Source organism: Lucilia cuprina, chromosome 2 (assembly GCF_022045245.1).
Source record: "Lucilia cuprina isolate Lc7/37 chromosome 2, ASM2204524v1, whole genome shotgun sequence".
NCBI lineage: Eukaryota > Metazoa > Arthropoda > Insecta > Diptera > Calliphoridae > Lucilia > Lucilia cuprina.
In genome coordinates this window covers 2,436,477-2,450,452 of record NC_060950.1, presented here as the reverse complement: position 1 = coordinate 2,450,452, position 13,976 = coordinate 2,436,477, and the positions used below count along the sequence as shown (strand labels likewise).

General features: G+C 29.8%; 3 protein-coding genes across 6 annotated transcripts in view; all 3 read left to right on the top strand.

Moving 5' to 3' along the window:
* The first annotated feature begins 4,618 nt into the window (after positions 1-4,618).
* On the top strand, positions 4,619-11,820 carry LOC111690355 (microsomal triacylglycerol transfer protein). Its single transcript, XM_023452825.2, has 8 exons — positions 4,619-4,850; positions 5,587-6,099; positions 6,159-6,451; positions 6,511-7,450; positions 10,433-10,584; positions 10,690-11,063; positions 11,150-11,317; positions 11,379-11,820. The coding sequence occupies exons 1-8, from the start codon at positions 4,784-4,786 to the stop codon at positions 11,521-11,523; spliced, it is 2,652 nt and encodes an 883-aa protein (XP_023308593.1). The 5' UTR covers positions 4,619-4,783; the 3' UTR covers positions 11,524-11,820.
* On the top strand, positions 7,466-10,426 carry LOC111690356 (anti-sigma-I factor RsgI2). The gene has a single exon (XM_023452826.2). It carries the CDS (start codon positions 8,182-8,184, stop codon positions 9,613-9,615), a length of 1,434 nt encoding a protein of 477 aa, XP_023308594.1. The 5' UTR covers positions 7,466-8,181; the 3' UTR covers positions 9,616-10,426.
* A 1,107-nt stretch (positions 11,821-12,927) lies between the features above and the next one.
* Positions 12,928-13,976, top strand: part of LOC111690323 (GTPase-activating protein skywalker) — a 70,267-nt gene continuing 69,218 nt past the window's right edge. For 3 of the 4 annotated variants that reach the window (XM_046945242.1, XM_023452792.2, XM_046945238.1), the window contains exon 1: positions 12,928-13,091. The gene's annotated coding sequence lies outside the window, so the exon portion shown is untranslated. The remainder of the gene's footprint in view (positions 13,092-13,976) is intronic. The other variant, XM_023452791.2, reaches the window with a different exon arrangement.

The following is a 13,976-nucleotide window of genomic DNA, read 5'->3' as shown; positions in this document are numbered from 1 at the left end:
GATATTGCACTTGGGTGTAGGCAATAAAGCCATATGGTTATATTTCTCATTCCATTGAGAAATAAGGTCATATGGCTTTATTACCTATGGCTTTATAACACGGCGCCAAATATTACATCACTACACGCATTGCACATTGATTGTAATCCGATGGAATAATGTCTTACAAACAACAAGAAAAAAATGTGTAATTTATGTTACAATAACATGGTGCAATAATATTTTTTTGCTGGTCGTTCGGTGGGTTGGAGCTTGAATATGTAGTTTTAGAACGATTGCGATGATTTCTGTACGCCTGTTTATTAACTTGTGGGAAAGTGTTAAACGCCCACAATAGCGTGTAGTTATTTATTTCATTAGTAGTTGTTTGTTTTTGTGTTGTAGTGGACAACGAACTTTTTTTAACAGAATGCCAGACGAAAGATTGAGAATAAAATACAAAATAGTTTCTTAAAACTAGTGTATTTGTTGGGATTTACTAAGAAATGTATCAGGGATGGATAATACTGCGGTATTGTTATTTTTTTTGTTTTCTTTTTGACATTAAGAAATCCATAATTGAATATTATTAAACTTAGGGAACTTAGGATAATAGGAAATAGTTTAAAGATGTAATATAGATCATTTTACATATAAACATTTTAATTGAACAGTCTTGTTGTGTACTTGTACAATTGGGAAACTTAAGCGTTTAAATAAAAACCATTATTATTATCTATTGGAAAAAAATTAAAAACAAAACCGTTGAGTGAAAAAAAAATATTTTTAAAGGCTGGATTCGGATATAAAACCACACCTTTTTATTTCATGCTTATGATTATACATATACAAGGTGAGTGCATTGAAATTTGTATAATAATTCACACTAACAGAGGATAAATTAAAATTTGTTGAAAGAAAAAGTATGGTCAAAGTATTTTTTAGATTTTATTATAATTTTAAAAGTTCGTACCACTGAACAAGTGCACACTTATCTAGTTTTCTTTCTATTCGTACATAGAAATAAGCTCATTACTTCCTCTTGCTAGAAACGCTGTTGGCCTGATAGAAATTTGTGAAATAAGCAAAATGACGGGCATAAAACAAAATGTCGACCCACACAGAAATGGTGGACTGAACGCTGCCGTTCGAAAATATCCGTTTTAAAAACGCCATATCTAATATTTTCAAATAACTAAACAAATCGTACAGACGTTACAAATTTTAAATTAGAAAAAAAGAAACGAAACATTATTTGGCTGGCAATGGCGGAAATAAATATTGTTCAAATAAAATACTCTAGCAGCATTTGAATAAAAAAAGCTTTTTTTTTAATACAGCAATAATTATTCTTGTGTACATTCTTTTATATTTATTCCATGCCTTTTTCAAAAGACAACTTTTTATAAAATCTGTTCCCCCATGAAACGAACAAACAATATGACTACTCAGTAACTAAAAATGTTGCAACACATCATTTTGTATATGTTTTTGCCCTTTTTTCATCGTCTTTTGTTTATTTCTTTAATTTTGCCAAAAATAATCAGATACGTACATACAATTTTATTTTGAAATTTTTGTAAACAAACATTATGTTGTTTGAAGCTTATGGTCGACGGTTATTTTTTATACATATGTATGTATGTTCAATCGATCGATATTGAAATTGTGTATGGATGTAACTCAAGTTTTTATATCTACAAGTATTTATTATATTTATTGTCTCACCCATGTTATTAAGTCTACATACATATGACCAACATGCATTAGACCGACTCACTCTGAATGGAAAGCAAAATCGTGTTTTTGTTATCCCTCTCGAAATATACATTAAAGCCGCGTTCGATGATGTATTATTCATAAATAACTGTCTGCTCATAACTGTCATATTCCAAAATATTTAAAACTTTTAAAATTTTCACTAATAAAAATAAAGTGTATGCACAATATTGCAAATTTCAAACAACACATATTGTATATTTTGTTTAAGAAATGCTGTAAAATTAAAAAAAAAAAAAACTAAAAGGGTACTTTTTTGGTAGGCGGTCCAGCTCACTAACGCCAACAATAGACGAAAAATATTTTGGGAACCATTTTAAAACATAACAAAGATTATTTGAAGCTGGATAAAAAAAATTTAATTAAACATGAAAAATCGTGTCCCACATACAATATTTTCTTGATAACAGCTCACGAATGGACAACATTTTGAGTAACATCATAACAAATGTTAATTTAACCTTAAAAAGTAACTACACATTGTGATAATGAGTAGGGTTCTATAAATCGACTTTCGAATAATCGAACAATCGACTTTTTGTCGAAAAAAGTCGAAAAGTCGAAGTCGACTATTTTGTTCCAAAAAAGTCGAAAAGTCGACTTTGTGAATAAAAGTCGAAAAAAGTCGATAAGTCGAAAAAAGTCGAAGAAAGTCGAAAAAAGTCGAAAAGTCGGAAAAAGTCGAAATGTCGACTATTTATAAAATACTTATAGTCGAAAAGTCTAAAAGTCGACTTTTATTTAAATGAAAAAAGTCGAAAAGTTGAAAAATCGACATTTCATAAAATGCAAAAAGTCGACTTTTAACTTAATGAAAAAAGTCGAAAAGTCGACTTTTCGTTTCAACTGTAGAACCCTAATAATAGGGGTATAGTATTGCATTCTACGTTTCAAGTTAAATACAACGTTCTAAAGCGTTAATTTTTTATTTTATTTTTATTCACACTAGGAAACTTTTTTTTGGGAAACTTTTGATTTTTGTGTGTGATAGAAAGGTAAAGAAATATCAACCATCTCTTTATCTCACACACAAAATCAAAAGTTTCTCAACAAAAGTTTCCCAGTGTGAACCAGGTCCCAATAAACATAATTGTGCAATGATACTTCCTTGCGAAAATTTTGTATAAAACTTTATCGGCGTTCACGTTTAAGCGGCTTGCAATGCTTCGACAAAAGTCTTTCCACAGAGACTTTGGAATAAAACACAGCAATAAGCATCAACCAGTGTTATCAATTCATAAGATCAGTTTTACAACAATACATATTCAAAAATTATAATTTTAGACAGATGATATGTAGATATGATATGTGTAGAGAAAATTGATTAAAATGTATTTAGAATTCTTGAAATATTAATACAAATAAGTATGAATTGTTTACAAATATTTATACCTAGAGAATATCTTAAGACCTTGGCAACACTAAAACACTGACTAAAAAACCAACCCACCTATTTAATCACATACAAACACATTTACTTGACTTGGAAAGAAGCAACAACAAACAAAATAAAAAAAATACAATAATATCATCGTTTCAAATATATACAAAATGTATTGTGTATAGCGTATTACTAAAATGTGAAATTTAAACATTTTTCTCCGTTTATTTGTTTTTGTTTATTATAGTATCTCTCTTTATGTACTTGTTTTGTTATATGTATGTATTTGGCAGCAAATAAATTGTCTACTTTTCTGAACGCCTGGTAAAAAAGAGGGAAGCGAAACTCTTTTGGCGGGGTCTCGTTTTTCCTGGTTCGTCCAAAGTCAAGTCCAACCGGCATTCACGGGTGGTGTGTCTGCGCGTTATAGCTACCCATTAAAATTCCCGTTCGCTACTTAAAATCTTTGTGGGTCGTACACTCATTTAATGGTGTGTGTTTGTTGTTTTTTGTCTGACTTTTATTTGTTTTTGCTTTCGTTTTCTTTCTTAATAATATTGTAAAATGTTTGCCCCTGCAGCTTGTGCCCTACCCCTCTTCCAATACGTATAAATTTGTCTATGGGTGTGTAGAGAAAATACAATTGTTTTTGTTTTTCTTTATTATTGGGTTGGCTATTAATTCTCACGCATATGTACACAGATATTCGTTTCTTTTCTTGTTCGTTGACAGTGTTGACAACTTTTTAATTTTAAGAAGCACCAAACCACATAAAAAAAGATAATGTCTATGAAATCGTTTAGCATTAAATAATTTGTTTGTGTTTTCTTTAGTAAGGAATTTTTTGAAAAAAAGATTATGACTGTCAAAAATGAACATTTGAAAATTCGAGCTCTAATATTTTTGTTTATATAAGAATAAAATGTTTTTAATGAGCATAAATTTACTTTACTACATAAAGTAAATTTAGCTTTTTAATAAACTTTTTTAAATATTATTTTTTTAATTTTTATTTTCCTAACTATTATTAAATATTTCTTAATTTATATTTTTCTATTTTTTAAAATACATTTTTTTCTTTTGAGGATTTCGATTTGTTAGCCATATTTTACATTATTTAATTTAAACAGCATATGTCCATATATTTCCAACATATTTTCATATTTTATTTCATATGTATACGAAATATTTTTTTTCCAAAATATGATCATAAATTACAAATTGTATTTTTGATATAATAAATAAAATATATGATTTTTTGGCCTATTGTTCTGATTTAGAGAATCATTCAATTAGCTTTATTCACATTAAACACTATTTTAAAGCCTATTCTTGGTTTCCCATGACCGTTAAAAAACATTTGAAATCACAGCCACCAGATTTTAATCCGTCGTCGAAATTTAAGTTGTCAAACGGCGTCAATATTTTTTGTCGTCGCAGGTTTCTGATGCTCTCTTGCCGCATACTGCACTGCAGTTGTTCTGTTCTTGTTCTTACTACTTGTTTAGTGATGTGCTAAAATCGGGCTTGAGTGAATTAATAAAATATATTTTGTATCAATGAAATAAAATACAAGGGAAATTATTATTATCAATTAGAAATAAATTTTTCATCTTAACAAGTTCCTCATTTAATTGTGTAAAAATGATTATAAGATTTTTAAGAATAATTGTCTGCCTAATATTTTATTCATGTTGCTGTTTAGCGGCGGGTAAGTAGCCGAAAGAAAGAAAAAATAAGAAATTTATAAATTCTATTTGTGGTTTTAGTGGGGGGGAGAAGAAATTTTATAATTTTTCAACACAATATGAATGTACCTACATATATGAAAGTAAAGCTTAGAATAATTAATTTTCTAATAAAAGTTTAATGAACTTAAGTCAATAGAGAACATAAACATACAGTTATAATATTAACGTTTTAAATGTTAATCATTTATGTATGTTCTTTATTGAAACTGATCAATAATCAGAAAACTGCAATTTTAATATTATTATTAATAAAAATCATTAGAGTTTTACTTTTATTTAAAAAAATTATAGTTTTGTGGATGATAACCTTTTTTTAAGTAATCAGTGTTTTGAGGTCATTTTAATATTAAAATATTTGTTGTTTTTGGTGAAAGTTATTATCTTGTTTATTATTGTAGTTGTTGTCTTTATACAAGACCATAGCATCATTAATGTACATAAGGTTTTATTCATAATTTTATTCTTTCTGTGTTGAAAATTAATGAAAAGTGACGTGGCCAGTCGACGTCTTCTTTCAATTTTCCTTATCAGTTTCTACAAAATCTAGCTTTTCGTACAAATTTAATTCTAAACAGATCAGATTTAGTTAAATACTTTTAATACAGTGGTGTATATTTAAATAGAACCCAAATGTCTGTTAAATACAATCACTTTCATCATATCATATTGATTCATAATTAACATATTTCCTTGCAGCATCTTCACCACTCATACCCTATGAGAGTCAACAGTACTATGTTCTTGAGAATAAAGTTTCTACAAAACAACTGCAACATGTCTCTTCACAAGAAACCAGCTATACCTTCAATTCACTGCTCAAAATAAATTCAGTTTGGAATTCAGACAACGAACAACTTTTACAAGTTTACTTTACTGAAAATCGTGTCTCCGCTCCGGGTAAAAAGGGCAATGTTAAAGTACAAGAAATTGAAAAAATCCCTGATAGACCTTTTTATATTAGCTTTATCGACAACAAACCAAGTAAAGTTATTGCTCATACATCGCGGGATCAGTCTCTGCTAAATATGGAACGAGGCATTGCCTCGTTAATGCATATTAATTTTGAAAATGGACCCGTTAGCGAAATAGATGTTTCGGGCATGTGTAATAATTTCTATAACATCAAGTCGTCTACAAAAGTAAATAAAATCAAAACTGATTGTTCCCACTGGGATTTAAAGGTGAATTATAGAGCCGAAAAACCTTTAGGTAAGTGAAATGGAAATTTAAATGAAATCGGTTAATAAACTAAATATATTTTATAACAGGTGTTCATCAAAAATCATTTGAAAGAGTTGAATATGATTTGTCGGCTGATGGTCAGTTGTTGCTAGCCTCTTCGGTGGAAACTCATAAATTAAGTTTGGAAGCCCTACCGGAAGTTGGTACTCAAGTAGAATCTTTGTTGTTCTTAAAGCACACAACTTTTGCCGTTGAACCTGTAGAACAACTTCCCTATAAAACTTCAGAAGAAGCTATTAAGAGTTTATTGGAGTGGTATAGGGTATTTGAAATTGAAGCTGATGTGGATGGTGTTATTAGTGAAATTAAGGACATTACAGTAAGTTTTACGAAAAATTAATATAAAATCACCATTTTTTTTAACTATTTTAGTTACAGTTGAAACAACAAGTTGCATCATTTAATAAAGATTTAACCGATGATTTAATAGGCAAAAAAGCCTTAGCCGAAGCCTTTGTTAAACTTGTACCTTTGGCTCGTATTACCAAACAAGAAGAATTTGTGGAAATATTAAAATCTAATAAAAAGTTACACTCCCAATTGGTAGATCTTCTAGGAGCGGTACAGACTATCGATGCCCATAAAGCCATTCATGAAATTTTTGATTTTAACAAAAAGTCGGATGTAGATTTATTGGAGAAATATTACCAATCTCTTTCAGTTGGAACTCATCCTGAAAGATCTATAATTGAAGATCTCTTTGAACGTCTTACAGCTGCTGAGGAAAATGCCATCAAAAATGAAAAATTACAAGATTCAGTACTTCAGTGTGTGGCCTCGCTCACCCATCAGTCAGGCTTCGATGCTAACGACAAACTTTTGAAAGAAATTAAAGAATTTATTTTAAAAAATCTCCTTGAAATTTGTAAAGATGAAGTCTGCAAGACTCGTTACATAAGATCTTTACAAAATCTGCGGGATCCCACGACCATTTCCATTTTAATGAAATATGCCTTAAAAGAGGAAACTAAAATATCTGTGGCCGCCATGCAAGCCTTAAAATCATTCCCCATTATACATTTTAATGAGAAACATCGTCAAGCTTTTACTCACATCTTCTATCAAATACCAAAGAAATACGATTCCTCTGCTCGCACTTTGGCTTTGGATATACTCTTGGACATGAAACCAACACCCGAACAATTGGGACATTTATTGGATTATTTGGCCTCGAATGATCGTCATTTCGAAATTAAAACGTATGTTATACAAAAGCTGAAAATGTTGTCGGATAAATGTCCACGCTTTAGGGCTCTGCTCGAGACTGGTTTGCACGAGCGACCTCACATTAATAATTATCACATAATTGGTCAAAAGGGTAAGTGAACGAATTGAATTATTATGTTAGATTTTAAAGCTTACTTGTAGAATTATTGTTGCTGAATGACAGATTTTTTTTAACCAAAATTAAATTCTCTCTAAACCATATACATAACTGATAAATTCCATATTTTACCAAAAATTTAGAATTTAAATAAAAGTTATTTTTTAAATTTAGAATCTTTAAAAAAATTTGAAAATTAAAAACTCTAATTTTTTAAATACTTAACACTTTTAAAACTAAACACCTTTTGCGCTTATATTCTATTCTGTCAATTTTGTTACATAAAACCTGGTCTAGGTCACTTAACTTTGTAATTTTATACATAAACTAATTACATATAGTAATTGCCCTCCAACATCTACAGTCATATTCCATAAGAAACAAATGCCACCTTAATAACAAATTCCTCTATCGATACCATTAACTTTTTGAAAATACAGAACAGAAAACAGTTTAGCAAAAATTAATAAAAAAATACCCTAAAGACAAAAATATAAGAAATCAGATTAAAGTGCATTTGTTGTAACGTATACATTTTCGTAACCTATTTGGAAATATTTTTGTTAAATAGCAAAAAAATATTATTGCTGAACAGCAGTTTTTGTTTAATGGCCAATATCAAACAGAAATTTATATCAATTTGTTTAAGTAGTTGCACAGAAAATTTCAAAGGGACTGGTTGGCATATAAAAAGTTGTTCCTAAAACTAAATAACAATTTTGGAAATGTTTACCTTGAAATCCTTTTGTTTAATATGGTTTCTCTTGGGCATTGTTACGGAGATAACGTCAGAGGATTATTTACATTTCGGTGGTACCGAGGAAGAGTCTAGACAGGCAGCGTATTATTTGTCAGCCGATAGTGGTTCTAATATAGGTCCTACGGATGAATTGAAACGTACACAGCGTTCATTTTGGAAGAAATTATTTAAAAACGGTTTATTCGGAGAATGTGATAACTGCTGTAATAATTGTAATTACAATGTGGGAAATGGTGATAACTATAGTCCAGCACCATCGCCTCTTTTGCCATTTCAGCCCTTTAGACCATTGCCACTGTGGCAAAATTTACAGCCATTATTTGGTCCAGTAAGCTATGACAGCTATGGCAGGGGTAGTTATAATAATCCTCCGCGTTATAATGGTAATGCTGTTAACAATCCTCCCAGCTACGACAACAATGTTCCACAAGCACCTGAAACGGTATATGAGATACCCACAGAACTGCCACCAGTTGAGCCTGAATACAATGTAGATAATAGCCCTGCTGTTGAAGAATTATATGAGCCACCTGCTGCTCTTCCTGAAAATACTTATAGCCTTCCGGAGCCTTCAACATATACAAAAGAGGAAACACCTAAAGCTGTCCAATATGCAAATGGAAAAGTACCACAAATTATATATCAACCCATTATATATGTATCACCTCAGTACCAAGGCAATAAAGACGTAATCAAACAAATCCAACAAGAAGAGACTAAATATGATGAAGAACCTAAAGAAGAATATAAACCTTTGAGTCCTAGTTATGAAAAAGAATCTGAGAGTGAATCCGCATCATCTTCGTATAGCTCAGATGCAGAGAGTACAAAATTAGATGATAGTTCTAATGATAACTTCAATAAATCGGAACCACAAACACCTGTCGTAGTAACACCCTGCAGTCAATCTTATGCTGTTCCATCTACACCTTGTTTAAGCCCGCCACTCACAAATCCTGCTCTATCGGCAGTCTCTACTGTTTATAATATTATTACTCCATCATTGCTACATACACTAACAGCAGGTCAAAGCCCTTCATACATTACTAGTGTAACTGCACCCAATGTCCCCTGTTCAAATGAAGAACCTTCCAAGTATTCCTTAACTCCCTCTAATGTTATACCTCTGGATAGTTATTCGTTGCCACCCTCATCTCCAGCTCCAGTAGCAACGGCTTACTTGTCATCTCCAGCCCCTATGACAGCACCAAAACCTGCTCCAGCTCCTATGCCACAATCCTATATACAACCGATTCACATGTCATCTGATGATCAACCATATCGTGTCTGCCCGGAACTTTTTGAGGAATATCAGCGTAAATTAAATACAATTTTACCACACATTCATGCTGGCCGGGGAGGAAGTACTTTTGTCAATGCTCAACTAATACATTATTGATATTGCTCGGGCTGTGGAATTGTCTCTTGTATATGTATTTTTCTATTTTTAAAAAATAGGATTAATTTGATTTTAACTTGTAACATGTGTATAATAAAATTTTTGTATAGAAAATGTATTATAATTGATAGTCTAATAAGCATTACTTTTAAAAGAAATTCAGAAAAACCAAATGCTAATTCTCAATTTTGCATTTCAGAAAACCTTCACTTCTAAATTTTCTTATAAAAATTCTAAATATGAAATGTATTATTAGTAAAAATTTTTCTGTTGCAAATTGTAAATTTTAGTTAAAAATTCTCAATTTTTAAGATTTTATTAATAATTAAGATATGTTTTTTGGCGGCGTAAAGGTGTGCATTAGGTTCAGTCATTTTGGGTTCTAAAATAAGAATCCCATGCAAAATTTTCAAAACTTTTTATTGGGATTTGCTTGAATACATATTAACGTAAAAATTAATTTTAAATAAAAACTATTGACTAAAATTACATTTTCATATTGTGAACAATACAAAACGAATCGAATTACTTATTTTGTGTTAATGACAAGAATGAAATAAGTAATATTCATTTAACACATACATCCGGAGAACAGCGTATTATCATTTTAAAAATTATTTCTCGATCTTGCTTTTTAGAATAAAATATCTAAAAAATCTGTTTAAACCTAAAATATTACTAACTTTCATTTCAAACTTAAGAATAAATATGATTCGAATCTTAATAAGACAAATTTTTTAAATTTAATAACTAAATTAGAAAAAAAAAATTATTTCTATTGTTATTATAAACTATATAATATATCTGTATATTTTAGGTCTTACTACAGTTTTATCTAGAGAATTATCTTGGGCTCCTGCTTTCAATGAAAGTCTACTCAGTACTCAAGAAATTTATCAAGGCGTTTTGAAACGAGGTTCGGTTGAATTGATATTATCTGCTGGCAGAGAAGAAACTAGCACCTTCAAGGTAAACAGCTACAAATATAAAATAATTTAAAAGTTTAAGAAAATAGTTGCCGTATAAATATAAAAACATACTTATGTTATTTTAAAATTAATATTTTTATTCCAGCTGGGCATCTATACTAGTGGTTTAACATCGTTTGTAGGAGATAGTGATGAGGATACAAATGATGATGACGAAGAAGTCGATGATAGTCCTGCTACTGCTGGTATGGAAATTGCTGTACAAGGGGTTCTCTTGAGACCTTTGATATTTTTCACCGGCCAATCTGAATTGATGGGTCATGTATGGAGTGGCACGGCCTCAGATCCTACACCAGCCTTCCAAGCCACCACTTTAGCTCAAGATCATGAACACTATATAATATTGTCATCCGGAGCCACTGTCTACACGAGAGTAATTGGTTCTAAATCGGTGGATTTGAATGGCAAAGTAGATTTTAGTATATGGAATCGTAATGCCAATACCGAAATTCAACAAAAGTAAGTAGATTTTATTAAAAATCATGTTACAACCATAGAATTATGATTAAAAATCAGAACTTATTTTTAATAACAAATAATTTTAGTTCTGCTGCTGCCGTACATGGCATAATGAAAGCTGGCTTTACTTATGCCCAAGTAAGTAATGAGTTTCTTTTGACCTATGAGCCCAAAATCAGCCTTCAAGCTGATATTGATTTCTATTCTGGTATAAAATTGTGCATGCAATTGCAAAGACCTGAAATGCAGTTAAAGTAAGTTTATATATAGCTTTTTTTATTGGATTGATTCTAATGCTTACTATTCTTATTTTAGACACTTCAACACTCAATTGGTTACCTTACAAGCCGACCACAGATTTAGCAAAAAAGTTTTGTCAAAATACTCATATAACTTCCCAGGCCGTACTTTAGCTTTAAATCAAAAGAATAATGAAATGTGTAACATGATATTCAATTAATTGCATTTGTTTGGCATTTAGTTTTTTTTCACTCGAATTCCTAAGTTTAATTAGGATTAGTTTTTTCTTACTCGTTACTACCTCTTGGAACGACAAGGAAAAAATTTAAAACTTGATAAATTAAAAAAAGTGATTTCGTATTTTTGTATAGAAAAATGTTTATATTTTTTGATATTTTATGACTGTTGTGGTGCATACTCATGTATATTTTTCTTTTTTAATAATTGTTTTGCTACGGATTTATAAAGCTAAGCTTAAGTCTTAAATTCTCAAATAAAATAAATAACTTTATATGTATATGTACAGATTTTGATCTAATATTATTATTATTAGTTTTTTAAATCGGCTGATTAGTCTATGAAGTGGTGCATTGATTAGTCGGTAAACTAGTTGAATAATTTATTGACTATACTATATTTTAGTATATAGACTAGTCAATGGACTAGAATAATCACATTTTAGTATATAGACTAGTCAATGGACTAGAATAATCACAAATCTATTGTTAATGAACTAGCCTTTGGACTTTTATATTGACTAGTTTGTATTAGTCTAATGAATATTCTTCGGACTAGAATAATAACGAATCTATTTACTTGTCAATGGAGTAGTCTATTGACATACTTACCTATACTAGAGGAATAATAAATGTGTATTGACAATTATAACTTCTTCCTACTTCGAAATATATAAACCCATTCGGATTCAGCGTAACTCAGTTTAACATTTAGTTGGCCTGTGTAATTTGAATATTTCTTGAACACCATGACACCACATGGTCACAGCTGTGACTTTGGGTTCTATAGTTGAAACGAAAAATCCACTTTATGCATTTATAGTAGTTAAAAAACGACTTTGCGACTTTTGTATTTTATGAAAAGTCGATTTTCGGCTTTTCTACTTTTTTTCATTTAATTAAAAGTCGATTTTTAGACTTTTCGACTTTTAGTATTTTATAAATAGTCGACTTTTTCCGACTTTTTTTCATATACGAAAGTCGAGTTATCGACTTTTTTGAATCAAAATGGTGGACTTCGAGGTTTATAGAACCCTACTATGACCATGGTGTACTGAAAATACATCAGTAGCCCACCTGATCATTGTTTACAATTTGTTATGCGTGACTTGTATACAAGTTTGTATAAACAAAATTTGACAATCCTTCGTTTGCTCTCAAGTTTCGTTACCTTGTTAACTATGCCATGCTCACTACGAATTTTTACAACCATGACTTTTTTGTATAGAATAACGCAACAAAAGAAAATGTCAAAAATTACACCCAATAATCATATAGATGGCGCTAAGTTACAAGAGAGCTGCATATTTTTCTCTTATTTAAGAGAGCCGCTAATAACAATTAACAACAAAAAATTGCCATACAAAATTTCTTTAATATTAAATTTCAGTCTTTTAACGAAACTCTATTGGAATGTGTGAATTGTCGCTAAATCGGAGATACGCGTTTAATTATAGTAAAAAATTCATTAAAAAATAATAAGTTTTATTAAAAAATCTAAGTGAATTTAATAGAAAAATACTGCGGTGTATTAAAAAATAATAAAAGAAAGGTGATTATTTTAAAGATAAAAATGTATTTAAGTGAACAGAAAATAACTTAAAGAAAAAAAATTAGATAGGTATTGATTTTTTAACAAAACTAAATTGGGCTAAAGAAAACTCAAGTAATTTCATCACATACTTTGTGTAAGTTCTTTTTTGTTGTTGTTGTTTGTACTTCTGCTTTGAAGCCCAACAAAATCAGAACTTTTTTGTGTTGAAGAAACAAAACGAAGAAGTAAAAAAGTTAAACTGCCGTTATCATTAAACAAATAAAATAATAATACAAAAAAAAAAGAATTTAATTTATATAGTGTTTATAAAGTGAAATTAATGTTTAAGAAATACATACAAGCAACAGCAACAAGAAGAAATAAAAATATGTATTAAAAAGTGTTGATTGCAAAAATATAAAGAATAAATGTGTACACTACAGGGCTACAAGAGAAAGAAATTGAAACATTAACAAAAGTACTTTTTTAGAATTTGAAAAAAATAGTACCCAACTAAACATAATTAGGACATAATTATTTATGCGATTATGAATGAAATTTAAATTTAATTAAGAAAATTCTATTAATGTTTATACACTTTTTTTACAACATGTTAACACTATTTTTTAATGAAAAAAGTACCCAACATGTGTTCATCCCTGACTTGTACTAAATTTATAAACGAACACTACAACGAGAAGAGTAATCACCCTGCTGTTAAATGCCAAATTAATTCACATGAATTTAAAATAATTTATTTATTTTTTTATTTCACATGAACCTCAATAAAAAAAACGGAGCAAATTAAGTGTTCTAATCCAGCTGATTTTTAGAGTTTTTTTTTTACTACCTTGTAGCATTTTACGTTCTGAGTGCAGTGATCGAAAAAAAATTATCCGCTCT